Raw genomic sequence first — 18,068 nt, 5'->3', positions numbered from 1 at the left:
AGAAAGGATTTAAAACATAATTAGCCTGGAAGGATAATATCAGAGTAGTAAGAGAAATACAGATGTCTGTAATCTAATTAGTGACACCAATTTCTTTATGCATTTTTTTCCAGATCAGCATTATGCTTAAATGAGTAAGGAGGTAAGTGATGAGGTTGTAGGGAATGTTTTACATTTAATACAAGTCTGGCTCCAAGTTTTCCTTGCCTATCTAAGCAAAAAGTTTAAAAGTTTAAAGTTAAAGCTGCCAAGTTCAGAGTAGAGCTCAACATCCAGGTTTCTGCTATTAACAAAGATAATCTGTGCTGCAGTGAGTAATGTAAGACTAGAATGTGCCCGTATTTTTAATAAATTCTACCTCTTGATGTGTACAGTGTAAACTCCCCATTCGGCTAGAGTCGTGATGAATACATGAGATCTCTGCCTGAGATGGTACTCAAAACGAGGAGGAATAAAACATGCAGAATAATAAACATTTATTAAGATTGTCTGTCTTTGAGAAGAGGCTTGGAGACATAATGCATTTTGTTTAAGTGATATGTCTGTGGGAGGAAATATAAGTGCTGAAAGTAAGTCTACAAAAGGTATCTGTCAAGGTGTGAGAAAAACTGAGAGAAGTTCCATTATGTTAGGATGTGCTCCCAGTTGAGAAGATCAGAGAGTAAAAGTGCAAGGAGACTTGAGATGGATGGCATGCATGGGAAAGTCATAAAGAAGAGAGATGTTGCTTGGAAGGCAAACTGCAGAATAAACCGTCAACAAAGGATCTGAAAAAAGTTGTAAAAATGTAAATGGAGGGTAGAACTTAATTTAAGATGTCTAATGAGGCAATAAATAGGCAGAATGATGTAAATAAATAGGCTTAAGAATCCCTGCTAGGATGCAGAAAAATATGTAGTGGATAAACTCTAAAATAATGCAGCAAAACAAGGTAATAGCAGATGCAGCATAAATGTTTTAAATGTGATCTCTGATTGCCATTGTAAATTGTATAAATCTGATTCAGAGTAAACCAGATAATGTCATGACAGCCGAGCCGAGACACATGAATTGTCACTGCAATTAATGTACGTTAACAAAATGCATAACACCGAAGAAGAATTGCCCAAAAATGTAAGCAAAATGCAAAATCAGCCAACAAGTAATAAATCTGCTCAGTTGAACTATTTTACTGTGCAGTCAGGCAATGTACATGTCTAAAATATCACTAGATCTAACCAGCAAATGGACAGTTATGTCCTTTTGGATGGAAGTCAATGCCTCTTTCTCCGAACCTCTTAGTAGCTTAATTATTCTCAATGTGAGACCACACACTGTTTTAGAAGAATTAGGATATAAGCAAATGACCCATCTTATATAACTGGTATAATCTGTATCATTAATTTCATCTTTTTCCCTCTTGGGGAATAAGCCTATCAAGTTACCTTTCAGCAAACTACTTGGAGGTATGTGAAGTAAATACTGGTACTTCAAAATATTACTGTTGTGCCATAGAAGGTGCTCAGTTCAGTTACATCCAAGGCTAAAAATAAATATATATGTTAAGTTGTCTATCTCGCCTTCATTCTTGCTGGATGGGTTCGGAGCCGACCTCGCCCGACTGCCACTCTAAAAGCTCGAGAGTTGGTTCCACCGGCTCGAGGCTCCCCTTATATCCCACAATGCTAGGCGAGAGTTACCTCAGATCTCGTTTGCCGCTACAGCGATCGAGGTGTTGGTTTTCTACCGGTTCTTGGTAAGTGACTTTCTTGTAAAGTTAGTGCATTAAAACCCCTTTATTTTTAATATTTATACTTATTTCCCTTAGTTTAGAGGAATTCTTATCCCCTTTCTTAAAAATTCCTGTTTTTTCCCCACAAGAACTTTAAGTTCTTCCCTGGGCCTACAGGCCTTTTTCTTTCCCTTAGTGGAGTGTGTGTGTGTTATTTTTTCTTAATTTAAAAACCTAGCTAGTTGTTTTATTTTAAGTTAAACTAGACAGGGTGTAATCAGTGTGTTTGTGACTGTGTGTGTGATTACACTTTTGAGATGTCTAAAGAAGCAAAGGTCTCCGGATTCAAGAAGTGTGATGCGTGCTGTCAGAAAATGTCTCTGACAGACGCTCACACTTCTTGTGTCTACTGTCTGGGACCTTTGCACCTGCAGGACTCCTGTGCTGTTTGCCATGGCTTCAGCCCCAGGGTCCTGCAGGAAAGAAAAAATAAGTTAATTTTAAGAGGCTTACTCAAGCCAGAGGATTCCCTTACTGTGTCTTCAGGGAAGCCCTCCAAGGCATCTAGGTCTTCGGCTCCGACAACTGAGCCGAGACCTAAAGCTTCTAAACCTCTGCCTACATCGGCTCCGGCTGGAGCCGATGAGTCTCAGTCCACAGTTTCTGTGGTTCCTCGGCTCGGCTGGAGCCGAGGTATTAGAAATTCCGTGTCGGCTCCGACCAGACCTTCGGAGCCGACAACTAGGAAGAGGTCCAGGTCACCATCCCTTGGCTCCGTTCATTCGGCTCCAGGATCTCCCCTGCTGTCTGAACGGAGCCAAAGATCTCACTCCTCTAGGTCATCGAGGCTGTCGGATCATGACCTTCAGAGGGTAGTGAGTCGACTTCTTAAGTCCGAGGCACTGGCCCAGATGCTTCAGAGCCCGACTCATCAGTAGATGCCTGCCCCTGTCCATCAATATATTCCTCCTTCGACTCTCTTGAGCTCGGAGCCGGGTCGTGTCGGAACCGAGACTGTGATAGCATCGGAGCCGATACAATTGTCTTCGGCTCCGTCGTCGGCTCCGATTTCTTCCTTGGAAGAATCTCGGCGCCGGACTTCCCTCGTCGGCTCCGAGGGGGTGAGTGGCATCGGACCCTTTTCCGACCCCTCTCTTCCTCTCGGAGCTTCGGCGCTGGTGAGTTCGGCTCCGACATCGGCCTCGGAGCCATCACTGTCGGTGCCGAGGGGGGTTCTCAGCTTCTCGGAGCGGGGACCTCTGGCTTTGCCTGACAGGGGTGCTTTCGAGGTCATGCGGAGTGTGTTAGAGCCTGGCTCTACCCCACAGTCGGTGCCGTCCGCCCCTCCCTCTACGGTGCCTCAGGTCAAGTCGACTCACTCCCTCATCCCGGACCGCAGAGAGCCAGCTCCTCAGGAACCCCCTGTGGGGATCTCATCCTCTTCCGAGGCCTCTCCTGACTTGGCAGAAGAGCCCCCTCAGAAGAGGAAGTGTAAGAGGAAACACATTGACTCACCTGAGTCAATCGCATCTGATACAGATTTAGATGATTCCGAGGGTTCCCCCCATTCCCCTTCTGAAGATGTCTCTTTTGCAGACATTCTAGAGATCCTGAAGCAGAGGGGAAATTGGCCAGCCCTTAACCCTTCGGAGGATGAATCTGTATATCTTGAGGCGTTTGGCTCTCGCCCTTCCACCTCCTGGGTGTCCCCCCCCTTTGACCCCCTCATGCAGGTGGTTGCTAAAAAGGCATGGACGGCTCCTGATTCAGTGGACCCCACTCCCAGGAGACCCTCTAAATTCATAACAGCACCAGCAGACAAGCAGTTCTTGACAAAAGGAGTTTCTGTGGATGCTATGGTGGTAGCTGCAGCCACTAAGAAGGAACTAGCTGATCCTTCAGTACCTGTCCATCCACCTAACAAGGAATCTAGGTCCATGGACAGGTACGGGAAGCGGATGTTTTCGTCAGCGACATTTACTATGCGTTCGCTGAACTACCTGTGCCATTTCACTCGTCTTCAAAGGGACTTGATTAAAGAAGCGAGTGACATGTTGAAGGATCCTACAGCTGCAGGGTTTCAAGATAAAATGAACACTCAGCTGGCTACCCTTAACTCCATAGCCAACTCCTCCATGCCTCCTTTCTTATGCGGCTGATGGAGCGAGTAGGTCCGCAGGGACAGGTGTGGCCTTACGTAGGCATGCCTGGATGCGGCTGTGCAATTTTGGACCCTTCAAGGCGTCTTTCACTAACTCCCGTTTGATGGATCATCTCTCTTTGGTCCTCAAGTGAAAGAAACCTTGACTAGGTGCGAGACTGATGGCAAGACTCTTTCTGCTGTCGGAGTCCGTTTTTCTACTCCTTCTAGGCCTTACCCCAAAGGCCAGAAAAGTGGGAAAATGTGGTTCCGTAAACAAAATCAAGGGACTTCGCCTGACGCACAAAGTCGTTACCCGCCAGAGGCAGAGGCGGAATAACAATGGTAGACGCGCCCTCGAGGCAGGGGCTCCATGAGAACCAGGGCAATCGAGAAGCCTTCTCTGATAAGCCCTTTCAGCATCCCTGAGGTGTTGCCCGGCTGCCCACCTTCGGAGGCAGTCGGGGGAAGGTTGTCACTGTACCCAAAAGCCTGGCTATCCCTGACTCAAGACAAATGGGTACAGTCCGTCATTTCCGAAGGCTATTCTATCCCCTTTCTTCGCATTCCGAAACAATCAAAAAAATCCCTCCCAGATGTTCCACCTGCACAAAGGGATCTAGCGGTTTTGGAAATTTCAAAGCTGCTTGCAAAAAGAGCAATTCAGCCAGTTCCAGCAGACCAGCAAGGATCCGGAATCTACTCAAGGTTCTTTTTAGTTCCAAAGAAAACGGGACTGGAGACCAATTTTGGATCTCAGTATCTTGAACAGATCAGTCAAGAAAACAAGATTTCGGATGGTCACGCTGCAGTCCATCCTTCCCCTATTGGGAAAAGGAAACTAGATGTGCTCTATAGACCTTCAGGATGCGTACTATCACATAAAAATGAACAGACGCTCCAGAAGATTCCTCCGCTTCAGGCTGGGAACCAGTCATTTTCAATTCAGGGCCCTGCCCTTTGGTCTCACCACTGCCCCCCGGGTGTTTACCAAATGCATGGCAGTGGTAGCTTCTCACCTGAGACGACAAGGATTCCAGGTGTTTCCATATTTGGACGACTGGCTCCTCACAGCTCCCACCAAGCATCTCCTTCTGATGGCCAGGGATTACACTTTTCGCATTTGTCAAAAGTTAGGCATTTCAATAAATTGCGAAAAGTCTGTTTTGTCGCCTTGTCGTACTATTACCTACATAGGCAAATCTAGACACAGTAGACATGTCTGCGAGGCTAACAGATCAGAGAATAACAGACATACACAGACTGGTCTCACTCCTTTTCAACAACAACAGAATCAAAGCCAGGTTAGTTCTGAAAGTGTTGGGAATTATGGCGGCTGCCATACCTCTGCTTCCATTAGCCAGATTCCACATGCGAATCCTTCAATGGATGCTCTTTACACAATGGTCATACCAGCAACTTCCAATGTCCCACACCATTATGATCACGCAGACGCAGAAATCATCTCATGTGGTGGATGTCTTCCGCTCAGCGCTGGTTGGGAAGACCCTTTGTTCCTCCCTCCGGTTGCTACTCTGACAACGGACGCCTCCCTGATCGGGTGGGGGGGGCATTATCAGGGCAGGACGGTCCAGGGCACATGGCAACCAGACGAATGCCACTTGCACATAAATGTTCTGGAGATGAGAGCAGTGCTTTTAGCGTTGCAAGCCCTTCAAGACTCTCTCCCTTTGGGAACGATTGCAATCCAGACAGACAATATGTCTGTAGTGTGGTACATCAACAAACAAGGCGGAACCAGGTCCTACCCCCTGTGTCGAGAAGCACTCAGATTGTGGCAATGGGCGATTTCTTCTCAGCATTTTTTGATAGCAATGCACATCCCCGGGAAGTCCAATCAAATAGCGGACAAATTGAGCAGAGCTATCCTCATGCTTCACGAGTGGTCTCTGAAAGACTCTGTTGTGAGAGAGATTTTGCTCAAGTGGGGTCAGCCTTGCTGCGATCTTTTTGCTACTCCCCAAAACAGCAAGTGCAGACATTATTTCACCCTATTCCCTTTACCAGGCCAACCCAGCAGAGACGCTCTAGTCCAAGTTTGGCCCCGGGGACTTCTGTATGCATTTCCTCCCTTCCCACTAATCTCTCAAGTGATACAGAAAGCTATCGCTCAGAAGGCCTCGTTGATCCTCATTGCTCCTTACTGGCCTCGACAGGTGTGGTTCCCCTTTCTACATCAATTTCTACTGGAGCGACCTTGGCATCTGGACCTAGTTCCAGACCTTTTGATCCATCAATCGGGTCAGTTACATCGCTCCCTCCCTCTCTGAACCTCACTGCTTGGTTCCTCCAGTTCCAACCTTAGCCAGGCTTCCTCAATTATCTCACTCTGTTCGAGATATTTTGATAGCTTCCCATAAATCTTCCACTAGGAAGATTTATTTGAGTAAGTGGAAACGCTTTCACATATTGGGCTCAAGGAAGGGACATAGATCCTTTCACTGCTTCCATCCAAATAGTCCTTGATTTTCTAGCTGAACTCTTCCATGCAGGTTCATCCCCTTCTACTCTTAAAGTTCAATTGGCAGCTATCTCTAACTTTCATGTGGGTATTTCTGAGTCTGCCTTAATGTCCCACAAGCTTTGCAAAGCCTTTTTGAAAGGAGTTTTTCTTCTCAGACCTCCTATAAGAAATCCTCCTTCTCCTTGGGACCTAAATTTAGTTCTTACTTCTTTGATTCTACCCCCTTTCGAACCTGCAGCCTCCTGTTCTTTAAAATTGCTGTCATGGAAGACTCTCTTTCTGGTAGCTATTACTTCAGCTAGAAGAGTCTCAGAACTATTCCATCTATCTGGAAAATCTCACATATTATTCCCATTCACAAAGGAGGTGATTCTGCTGATTACTCAAACTACCGTCCCATAGCTCTACTATCTCCACTGGCTAAAATTATGGAAAAATGTATCCATAAACAATTAATTTCCCACCTTATCCACCATAATCTATTATCCAACTGTCAGCATGGCTTTCGCCCTTTCCACAGTACTACCACTGCCCTTCTTTCCTTTACCAACTGTATCAACAAAAATCGCAACAATAATTCCCTGTCATCAGCACTCTTTGTAGACCTTTCTAAGGCCTTCGACATGGTCAACCATAAACTTCTACTTCACCTTCTAAAGTCCCTATCTCTCGATAATTCTGCCCTGAACTGGTTTACATCCTACCTGGATAACCGAAAACAAGCTGTACTCTGGCAGAATAATCTTTCTGAACTTCTTCCTACATCCCTAGGAGTCCCACAGGCTCTATCTTAGGTCCACTACTATTCTCCATTTTTATCAATGATCTACATCTCTCTGTTCCCTTCTCCACCTGCATACAATATGCTGACGACTCCACAATCATTTGTTCAGCGTCTTCCCAAACTGAACTTCTTTCTCTCACGCAAAAATCATTCACAACTATAGAAAAATGGTTCTTAAACCATTGTCTTCTCCTCAACCCAAAAACCAAATTATTACTCTTTACACCCTCACACTCATCTCCCCTCTTCAGTTTACCTTGAAATCTAATAATGGTACCATTATATTTCCTGAGACTACCACCAAACTTCTTGGTATCACAATAGATAACCAATTAAAATTCAACACTCACATACACACTGCAATACAATCTACTAACAAAAAACTAGGATCCCTGTACAGAATCAAACAATTTCTTACTCCACTAGCCAGAACTACAATTGCAAGAACTCACTTAATCTCTACCCTATTATATGCCTCCCGATTTACACCAACTTGTCTCAAAACAATCTTAAGAAACTAGCCAAATCATATAATAACATTGCCAGGTTTGCCACTAACTCACCATATAGGACACATCACTGTCAGAACCTTAAACAACTAGGTTGGCTAGAGTTACCTCACCTTTTACAATTCAACCAACTTATTATTGCCCATAAAGTCCTTCATCAACCCAATAACACCCCAATTCTCTCCACACTCATAACACCATATTCCAACCTAAAAAAGTTACGCTCTACTAATAAAATGCAGATGCAAACATCTTTCTCTTATAACTCTGCAGGTTCTCTCTCTTTTCTAACTTTGTTGGGAAAATATGGAACCACTTACCTACTGACCTTACAGCTATTACATCTCTCCCTCTATTCAAATCTAACCTTAAACATTTCCTCTCCAACCACTGGTTATGTTCTTGTAATAACCCTGACTAATCTCTCCTCTCTTGCTTTTCCTATGTACTACCCTGTTTTCCTTCATACTTTCAATTTAAAACCTATTTCTTAGAACTGCTTTACTCACTGTCCTTTTTACTCTTTAGCTTCACAACCTAACCCACCTACCTAACTATCCTTACAAGTCTTGTCTTATCCTGAATGATGTCTCTTCTATCCTTAATTTCCCTACCTCCTCTCTAGTATTTTCCTTCTTATCATTTGAATATAATTAATTCCCATTGTGCTATGTACCAATCTTATTTTTCATAATGTATTGTGATATATTATTGTACTGTAAATCAATCAAACTTGTGATATTAAATGTGTTGTGTACTTGGAGCTTTTCTCCTCGGGCCTCCACAGAAAAAGGACATGTATCCAGTTGGACTAGCCCGGTCAACAAATGTAAAATAAAATAAAATAAAACTTCATGCACTCAGCTGTCGACCTCCTTATCTATTGTTCCATAAGGACAGGGTATCCTTACGAACCAACCCGTCCTTTTTGCCTAAGGTAGTCTCGACATCAAATCTAAATCAAAGCATTGACCTCCCTGTCTTTTTTCCAGAATATTCCAATAGGTCTGAACAAAAATTACACTGGCTAGATGTTCATCGTCAGTTGAGGTACTATTTGGATAGAACAAAACAATTCAGAAAATCTGACCAACTGTTTGTCTCCTATGCAGAAGGCAGAAAGGGACTTTCAGTTTCAAAGGTATCATTATCTAGATGGCTTACATCTCTGATTACCCTTGTTTATGAGATTAGACACCAAAAGCTGCCTAATAAACCTAAGGCCCATTCTACCAGAGCTTTGGCTACTTCCTTAGCCTTCCAAGACAGACTGCCTATTGACACCATTTGTGCAGCGGCTACTTGGGCTACTCCTCATACTTTCATTTCTCATTATAAGTTGGATCTAGCTTCTAGGCATAGAGCTAACTTTGGTTCCACTGTTCTCAGGAGTCTGTTCCGTTAGGCCACCGGGACAAGGTGCTAGGGACGGTCCCATCCAGCAAGAATGAAGGCGAGATAGACAACTTAACATATAGAAGTTATGTTCTTACCATAACGTTCCATGTTAGTTGTCTTCTCGCCTTCTTCTTGGCCCCACCCTCCTTCCCCTGGCCTGGACAGACCTAGAGGAGTTGTGATTGTGACCTCTCTTTCTACCACCTCTTTTATTAGGCATATGCTGCTTGCATATTTCCTGAATCAGGATGTAGGTCACCCTTCTTTCTCCCTGTTGTTAGAGGTGGACTCTGTTTAGAGTTATTCTGTTACTATTATAAGCTGGGGTTAGCTTACAAACGAGATCTGAGGTAACTCTCGCCTAGCATTGTGGGATATAAGGGGAGCCTCGAGCCGGTGGAACCAACTCTCGAGCTTTTAGAGTGGCCGAGTCGGAGCCGAGGTCGGCTCCGAACCCATCCAGCAAGAAGAAGGCGAGAAGAAGACAACTAACATGGAACGTTATGGCAAGAACATAACTTCTATTTTTATTTATTTATCCTTTGTTTACCAGGTTAGTCTCACCAGGCTAGTGGCATGTTTTTAGGGGCGACCTGAGGTGGTATTAATACTACAAGGGCAAATTTGGCAAGGGCATTGGGGAACTTCCTCTACTGTTTTAGATAGATGCTGTGGGATTTTTTACATCCACCAAAGTACCACCAACTCATGTAGACAGGACCTTAGTTTAAAGCCTCGTCTGAAGGACAACACACTCAGGAGTGCAGCATCTACTTGGTGTGGGAACAGAACTCACAATCTTCTGATCTAAAGGCAAGTGTGCCAGCTGTTGCGCTACTGACGTTGATAAAATATTCAGTATAGCACGTAAAAATTATGAGAAAGACAGATAGTGAAATTATTTATTAGATTAATAATTCTGTCCTCCTGCATTCTTTTCCTATTGTTGCTGAAACTCAAAACACATTGCATACTACAGTAACTAATCTTGAGACCTTGACTCAACATAGCTGTCTAACACTAAATGCCAGCAAAGCAAAGGCTGTGCTTTTTGGAGACAGGCTTGTTGGTTGTCACCTGGTTTCTTACAACTGTGTTGTTACTTTTTCTCGGGATATTGTTGAGGTTATTTAGAGTTTCAAATACCGGTGCTGTCTCATAGAGTAGTCCAAGTGGTAACTGACTGTATGAGGATGGATATGGTACTGTTATTACAGCCCATTTAAACTGATGGAGCAGTTCACTGATTATGCAGAAATGGTTCCTATAAATGACATACCCTGGTGGACAGCCCACTGGTGCTGAAGGAATGTGTCCATCTAAACTACTGATGACTTGGATTGACCTGGTGTGATTGCTTAAGGGGATAGGATGAAGTGTCCATTTGCTAGCTCTGCTACCCCAGTGGGGGTGGGGGGTTATCATGGCTTACATGGCTTCTGGTGGAGACCAGGTACCTTGCAGCTGCCCTCTGCTAAACAAGAGAGTGACAGGCATATGATATGCAGGTGCATGAATCACATACAGTAACATAACTGCATGTCACCTCTCTGGCTGGGATTTCTGACAGACCATCCACAGTGTGATAGCTGCCTGCACCTCTTCACCTCTGTCCTTGTTGGCGGACACTTCTTGGCCCTTGTCAATTAGCAGACACAATATTCTGCACCCACAAAAGTCAGGAGGCTTGCCTAGCAAAGGTGCAGCTGCAGGATCACCCCAGTATGGAGCAGTTGAGACAGTCAGTGCAGGGCAAAGGGACAGGACTAAAGAGCCAAAGGTCAACAGAAGTTGGAAGAGAACAAAAGATAGAGGGTGCTAAAAATACATAAATAATTAAAAAAAAAACAGCTGATGTGGGGGTTAAGCCCCTTCCCAATGTAGAGGCAAGCCCCCTGCCCATCTTACTTTTAATAACTACCTCTGAGGTTACACAGCCTTGGGGTAGATTAGCAACTCTTGAGAGAATGATCCATCCCATAAAATGGAGTTAATGAGTGACAAATTTACTACATGAACTACTTATGTAAGAAACCTCGGTAATAGGGAAGCACACAAGAAACTATATAGATTCTAGACTTGTCTCAAGTCTGAGACAAAGCTTAGTTTGGCAAATTGGCCCCATATTGCAGAGGGATATTGCCCTTATTGCAGCCCAAATTACCCATTTTCAATTAGTAGCACAGACACTGAAGATACTGCAGGAGAAAGGATTAGAATGAGTGGCCAGTTTCAGCTCATTCTTCCAGGGGGGAGGGTGGAAGTCGAAAGGCTTGCTGCAACCCTCCCCACAGGATGGATGAGATGACCAGCACTGCACTGCAGGAGTGGTGAGCCATTCAGTCAGGAGGCTGAGTATGTGCAGAAGAGTGCATGCACCTTCCAAGGGCAGCAATCACAAAGCTGCCAAATCTGCCACTAGGGACGAGGAGTTAGGACACACTGTCACACATTCAGGATGGCATTAAACCAGTGTCTTTGATTTTCTCACTGGCCAAGACTAGGGTCAGGTTAAATCTGAGGGAAGCTAAGGTAGGTAGACCTGGTGAATGAAGAGAGGAGTTCAGGTTTGCTGATGGTCAGCTGCAGGGAAAAATACTTTTGCAAATGGAACTCTTCCCCTTCTATCATTTGGAAGAGTACTTTTCACTAGTGTTATTCATGTTAACATTGTTGGTATATAAAATAAGTGGTTGACCTTCATACAGTCATCTTTCACTAGTTCAGCCTGAAAATTTTAAGTAATACATGAACAATTCAAAACAAAAAGTTACAAAATGAGTAGCAGATGCAATTATAGAACATAAGTAATATTTGTTTGTTTGTTTGTGGATCTGTGTCTCCCTACACACTGATAAGGGGGATCTGTCCCCCACTCCCCCATAAAAAATATACTGACTCTGAGACTGCAGTGCCTTAAAGGAATGAGTACCTGGTTTTCCAATAAATTAAGTATTCCCTCTCTCTCTGAGGTAGAGTGACCTCAGAGTTAGTATATTTAGAGCAGGACAAGGTAAAGGGCTCATGCTGAAGGTGCACAAAAGTATTTGCATCTGCAAATAATTTAACTCTTCACAGTTAGTTTACCTCCCCATAACATATATTGCAGTTATAACTTGCTCCTGCTTCTCCTAATGTATGACCCCGTGCTGTAATGTTTATAGCAGTTGTCTTATTTTATTTTATGTTATATTTGTTAACCAGGTTGTTGGGCTGATTCAGGGTCCCTTTCAGCTACTACCATGCAATATGAGACATACACAACAATAATACAACACCAGGTATAGAACAAATAGTATGCTATAGAAAGAGTTGATAGTATAACATGGCAGTACAAAAAATAGAAATAGAGTGTTAGGCAGTTCATGCTGCTGCATTTACTTGGTACATTTTTTGTCTTCATCAGTGGTGTTTTCCTTGGAGAGGACTGGAAAACTAACATGTTTATTCACAGTCTCAGTAGCGCATCAGGTAGGAGCACACACTGGTGCAGAAGGCTGTGAGTTCTATCCCAATACCAGATTTCTGGATTACTTTCCATAACTGGCACTGCAGTGGAGCATAAAGTATGTGATGATTTACTCCTGGGTATGCCATCTTTCGGATGAGACTGTGACAAAAGGAGGTAGTGCCAGCACAGATAGCTGGAATTTTGTAGATAATTATATGTCATTTGTGAATATCAAACTAATTTATACAAGGGGTCCAGGGAAGTAAACAGGGGTCCAGGGAAGTAAATATTGTAGGAAGAAATAGCCAGGGAATTGTTATGGCTAGGCTTGTATAGGCCCTAGGGCCGATAGCCTAGTACCACCCTATGAACCTTTGAACCTATAAGATGCTTGTGTTAGAAATGTATTAGAACTGTATGTCATGTGTATATCAAACTGCTCTGTACAGATGTTGGTGTTGAAAAGATGTTTGTAAAGTGCTATGTACATGCACTACTGTAACTATTTAAATGCATATATTTTAACAGTGGAAACTGGAATACAAGAGGTTAACCTCAGTCCAGCAAACTTTAGAAAAATATCTGAAATTAAATTACTTTATAGGCTAGGCCATAAAGATGTTTCAATGCAGCTAGAGACACAAAGTCTGTACTAGGAAGCTTTCTGTATTGTCTTCAGGGTGAACTAGTTGTTACTTTGGAAGCATGAAGGAATGCAATTGTTATATGACTTCCAGCACCTACCAAAGATCTGAGCAAAAGACCTTGTATGAGTACTTTTACAGATAGATGCTAAATACTGCCAGCTTCAGCAATGGGGGTTTTGCCTGGGAACTAGAAGTCAGATGACCAAAAATGATGTCATTCTGCAAGCTATCCTAGCAATAATATTTTAGATATTATTTTGAGAAGTCTCTGAGTGAGACAGAGCATTCTGCAGTCTGTCTTGGACCTGACAACCACAAGAACCATTCACCACATCTGCCGTGTTCTAATGAAATAATTTTCTAGGGAACAGTACAACTCTCTTAGATACAGTCAGGAATATAGTGAAGCTTAATTTAGATTTTGTTGTTCTTTATTTGTGTGAGCCTGTACTGCAATGTTACTTTCAATATTTTGTGTTGTTTTGAACTCTGATGCCACTGTGAATTTAAATTTAGTACTGTCTTGTACTTTTATTATTATTATTATTATTATTATTATTATTAAATATATTTAAACCCTTTGTTGTGCCTGATCTGTGTAGAGATATTTAAGTTTTGAGAGTACTTGCATACTTATTTGGTGACACTGTGAGGGCCACTCCTAGTAGCCTTGCTCTTGGTCAAACTACCATTTCTATTACTATTAATATTACACAGTAAGATTGGACACCCTTTGTTAAGGGTCCTAAAGTAGCTGATAAGGAGTCACTGGTGGCAATGGTAACTACCTTATAGTATGGGCAGAAGGGGGCATAGTTAGTAAACCTGTGCCAGCCTTTCCCAGGTGTGTGCGTGTGCATGTGCGTGTGTGTGTGTGTGTGTGTGTGTGTGTGTGTGTGTGTGTGTGTGTGTGTGTGTGTGTGTGTGTGTGTGTGTGTGTGTGTGTAAATCAAACCTCAAAGGGTGCATATGTCAGCTACTTAGGCAAGGACACGAAGCACTGGTTGGACAGAGAGGGTGCTGGAGGTCTTGGCTTGGCCACTTAGCTGAGATCTCAATTCTATAGCTGTGCCAGTGGGGGTGTTATTGGGGATCTGTAAGAAGAGGAAGAAACCGCTTCGAACTGATTGTGGTCTCTATGTGCTCTTACAGGAAATTGCACTTGATGCAGAGAGATGCATCTGGAAATACTGTGTGTGTACCTATTATCCTGTCAGTGACTATCCCCCATTGTTGCCAGTGATGAGGATTGAGGCTCCTTGACTACTGAACTGGTTGGCAGTGGTGGATCATCACAGAGATATTAAACCGAGGCCCACATTTGCTTGAGTTGGTGGGAGCTCAGGTGGATGTAAAAGATTCCATGGCACTTACCAAAAAGACAGCAGAAAGTTCAACAGTGTCCTGGACAAATTTCCTTTAGTCAGTATGAATACCACCTGAGGTCTCCCCTGAAAAAATGGCCATTGGCCTAGTGGGACTAACCCACTAAAAAAAGTATAATTAAATAAATAAGTAAATAATGGTTGTCAGTATATCTCAGTTGTTTCATTTTATCTTTATACTCTTGACTACATTAATACTGCGGTGGTGGTGCTGTGGTAGCGTTGTCGCCTCATAGTAAGACGTTGTCCTGTTCGATTCTCAGCTAGAGCGTCTTCTGTGTGGAGACATGCGTGAATGGGCATACCTTCGTTGAAGGTTGTGTGTCAGGGCCGGCAACTCGGCATGTAAAAATCTACTGCCACTCATTAGTGGACCGGAGTTTCGCTGTGGCGACTCCTAACTGGGAAAAGCCGAAAGACACAACAACAACAACAACAACTCTTGACTACATTAATGCATCAGAATCATTAAGTGGTTATGGTTATTATATCACAATTACCTGCAGCTATAAAGTGATCTTGGAGTTTTTTTCCCAGAATCCACTTCAAGCTCCCTTTATACAAGTTATGTTAGATATAAGGAAATTGTTTTATTTAACATCCTTGTAAGTATAATGTTAGTACTGTGATCACAGGGATCTTGCACAGCTTCAGGAACCTATTTTCTTTTTCACTTTTTGCTCAAATTACTGTGATTTTTGTTCTCAGAGCAGCTCTTACCTCTTTAACAGTAGTTGTAAATGCTCAACAAAATAAGCTAGTTGAACTGCATGGTTTAAGGCTTCCAGTTTATAGTCCAAGTACTAACAGACCATCTCCCACATTCTTCCTGAGGCATCAAAATGATCATCATAATCCAGGAGCTGTTAAATGAACAGTCTTTCTTTTGCTTCAAATAACTTCTAACAGACATTTAAACTACTTTGCTATTCACTAGTGTCTGCAGTGGGAAGATGTGTATTTTGTACTGAATGTTTACAAAATGCATGGAATATGTTTTAAAAATATTTTCTTTAAAATGCAGAACAAACAAGTCTGACTTTCTGTTCTTGAACTTGGGTTAATGATATTTTTCTCTTTTTACTAAAGCATAAATGTCTTTGTGCATGACATTTTACTACCTATAAAAAAGTAGTAGCAAACAACAAAATGGACTATACTCCACGGGGTAAATGCCTCGTTGATAAAATTCAGCAAGAAAATCAAACCAAGACTCAGGATTACAACGAGGCAACCAGGACTTGTTGTTACTTGGATAAATCCTTCTGTTTGAAGAATGTATGCTGTTTGAATTTTTCAGCCAAAGGCCTGGTTGCCTCGTTGTAATCCTGAGTCTTGGTTTGATTTTACTACCTATGTTGTGCTGGTAACATCATTACACTGTAGCATACCATCGCTTCATCCAAATCATAATCCCTGAGCATGGCAAATTAGTAGTTTTTCTACTTTGTGAACATTTCCAGGATCTGTAAGATTGTGATATTCACTGATTTTTCATAGGGAAATGATCTTTTAATTTTAACAGTGGATTATGGGTGAGTCGTTCCTATGTATCATGTATTGTATACTTTACTGATAATAATTTTTTTTTCACTTGTCCGGTGTGCCCCACCAGCTAGCCACTGTGTCCCAGCAACAAAAGGAACCTGTAGCCGGCACTGGTCAAGGCTTTATAATCCTGCTCCAGAGGGCCAGGGTTCTAAAACTGTATTATTATCTTGTCATTACCACTTTGCACTGTTGTCTTTGAGTATGGTATGAAAACAGGCTTCTAGGTCAGTGGCAGCTACCCAGTTAACAAAATGAAATAAGGAATTAAGTAAGACTGTAGGAAAGGCAGACATGTAGCTATGATACTGTCAGCAAGCAGTTTAATTTTGAAAGGATGTAAGCCTACATGAAGGCACACATCCAAAGACAGCTATGTAAGTTACTTGAAGGCTGCAAGTTATTCATATGAAGTTACACTGTTAAATAATAGGTGAGGGAATATAGAGGTAGTGATTCTGTCATTCACCTGGAGGATACTGAGTTAATTCTGTGTTTAACTGACAAGAGACTTTGAGAATGTTTTCAATTATACATCTTTAGTTGTTGAGTGCATTTGTAGTCATGATAAACAAATGTAGGCAGTTTAAACTTTATTCATTGCTTTATCAGAACTTTTTACAAGCAAAATGCCCTGATTGTTTTATGTTTTCATTTTGATGCAAGTAACCATTATGAATTTTAAGTTTATATGGATTTAGAGCTCTGTTTTTTTCTTTTTCTTTTCTTAGAAGCGAGTTGTCAAGAAACAAAAGCTGAACCTTGTCATCCATCCCTGACAGTTGATAGCACTGCTGATATCCTTCAAGAACAATTATGTGTGACAGAAGGAAATGCTTCTCCTCTTCAGGAGAACACAACAGATAAGCAGCAGAAGCAACATATGAATGAAGGGCCCTGTCCTGATACCCCTCCCCCATCTCCTTCACTGCTAAATTCAGAAAATGAGGAAGACAACTCTACCCCATGAAGGTGGACATTAAATAAATACATTTACTCCTACACACACCAGACCTTTGTGTAAATAGTGAAGGAAACACAATTATTGTATGGTTTCATAATCACTGCAGATATATGGAGTTAATACTTGTCCTTATTTTTTCAGGGCAGTCATGATATGGGTAGTTGTTTTCTAGACAAAAAACATGAAAATGGCAAAAGTCCTCTTATTAATGCACAACTGTGTTTTCTAACATTACTCTCAGTGTGGAATAAAACAATGATAAACTTGTAAACTTCTATAGCTATGGGTCTTAAATGTGACAATAAAGGAGAGTAAAGTCAAAATAAGTTATTTACATTGGTTCAGGTTGTGGATTGTCTTTCAGATTGTTATGTTTAGGTAGAAATTGCTATATTTACAAGATATTCTTCATATTGATCACAGTTGCATAGGATATAACAGTCATCCAGCTTCCAAAGCTTCAGGGCACCTTCCGCATGCCCAAACTGTTAATCAGTTTGAGATGAGCTGACTAAAACGATAGATCTGAAGTAGTTGACTTCATTTGATCATCAACCTGTGGGATGTTGGATCTGGACTGGATCCAAGACGGCAGCTTCACCACCATCTGATCCGAGCTCCTCCTCTTACCCATAATACCCCTCCATCTCCTTCCTTCCCTCAGATCTCGTTTGCTGCGGCTTTGCCAAGCAGCATGGTCCCTGAGCTTCAGGCATGGTAGGTGTGTTTTTTGGCTATTTTTGGGTGTTAGTGTTGCTGTTAGTTCAGGCAGGTTCCCTTGTCCCTTTGCTTAACCTCCCCTTCGTTTTGTGTTGCATTTCTGTCAAAAAAAAAGTTTTGCCGTAGTAGTTAGAGTAGGCCTTGTCTCCCTTCCCCCTCCTTGCTAGTGAGTGTGTGTGTGAGTGGTGTGGTCGGGCTGGTTAAGGCCTTGTACCTTGTTCTTTACTTTGTTGGCATGGCAGATCAGCAAGCTAAACTGGTCCTCAGAAAATGCAGAGTATGGTCATAAGTTGTCACCGGCTGATGGCCACACTCTGCATGTGGTG

The 18,068-nt window shown here is 42.5% G+C and overlaps 1 protein-coding gene across 1 annotated transcript in view; it reads left to right on the top strand.

Moving 5' to 3' along the window:
- Nucleotides 1-17,356, top strand: part of CCHR16.PART0H9orf43 (chromosome chr16.part0 C9orf43 homolog) — a 1,158,566-nt gene extending 1,141,210 nt beyond the window's left edge. Inside the window, exon 13 of the mRNA XM_044057889.1 lies at nucleotides 16,790-17,356. Coding sequence (XP_043913824.1) covers nucleotides 16,790-17,028 — 239 coding nt within the window. The 3' untranslated portion in view covers nucleotides 17,029-17,356. The remainder of the gene's footprint in view (nucleotides 1-16,789) is intronic.
- The last annotated feature ends 712 nt before the right edge of the window (nucleotides 17,357-18,068 follow it).

This window comes from Protopterus annectens, chromosome 16.part0, assembly GCF_019279795.1.
Source record: "Protopterus annectens isolate FY-2018-M chromosome 16.part0, PAN1.0, whole genome shotgun sequence".
NCBI classification, from domain to species: domain Eukaryota; kingdom Metazoa; phylum Chordata; order Ceratodontiformes; family Protopteridae; genus Protopterus; species Protopterus annectens.
Note: the sequence above shows the minus strand (reverse complement) of the source record. Positions and strands in the feature narration are given on the sequence as shown.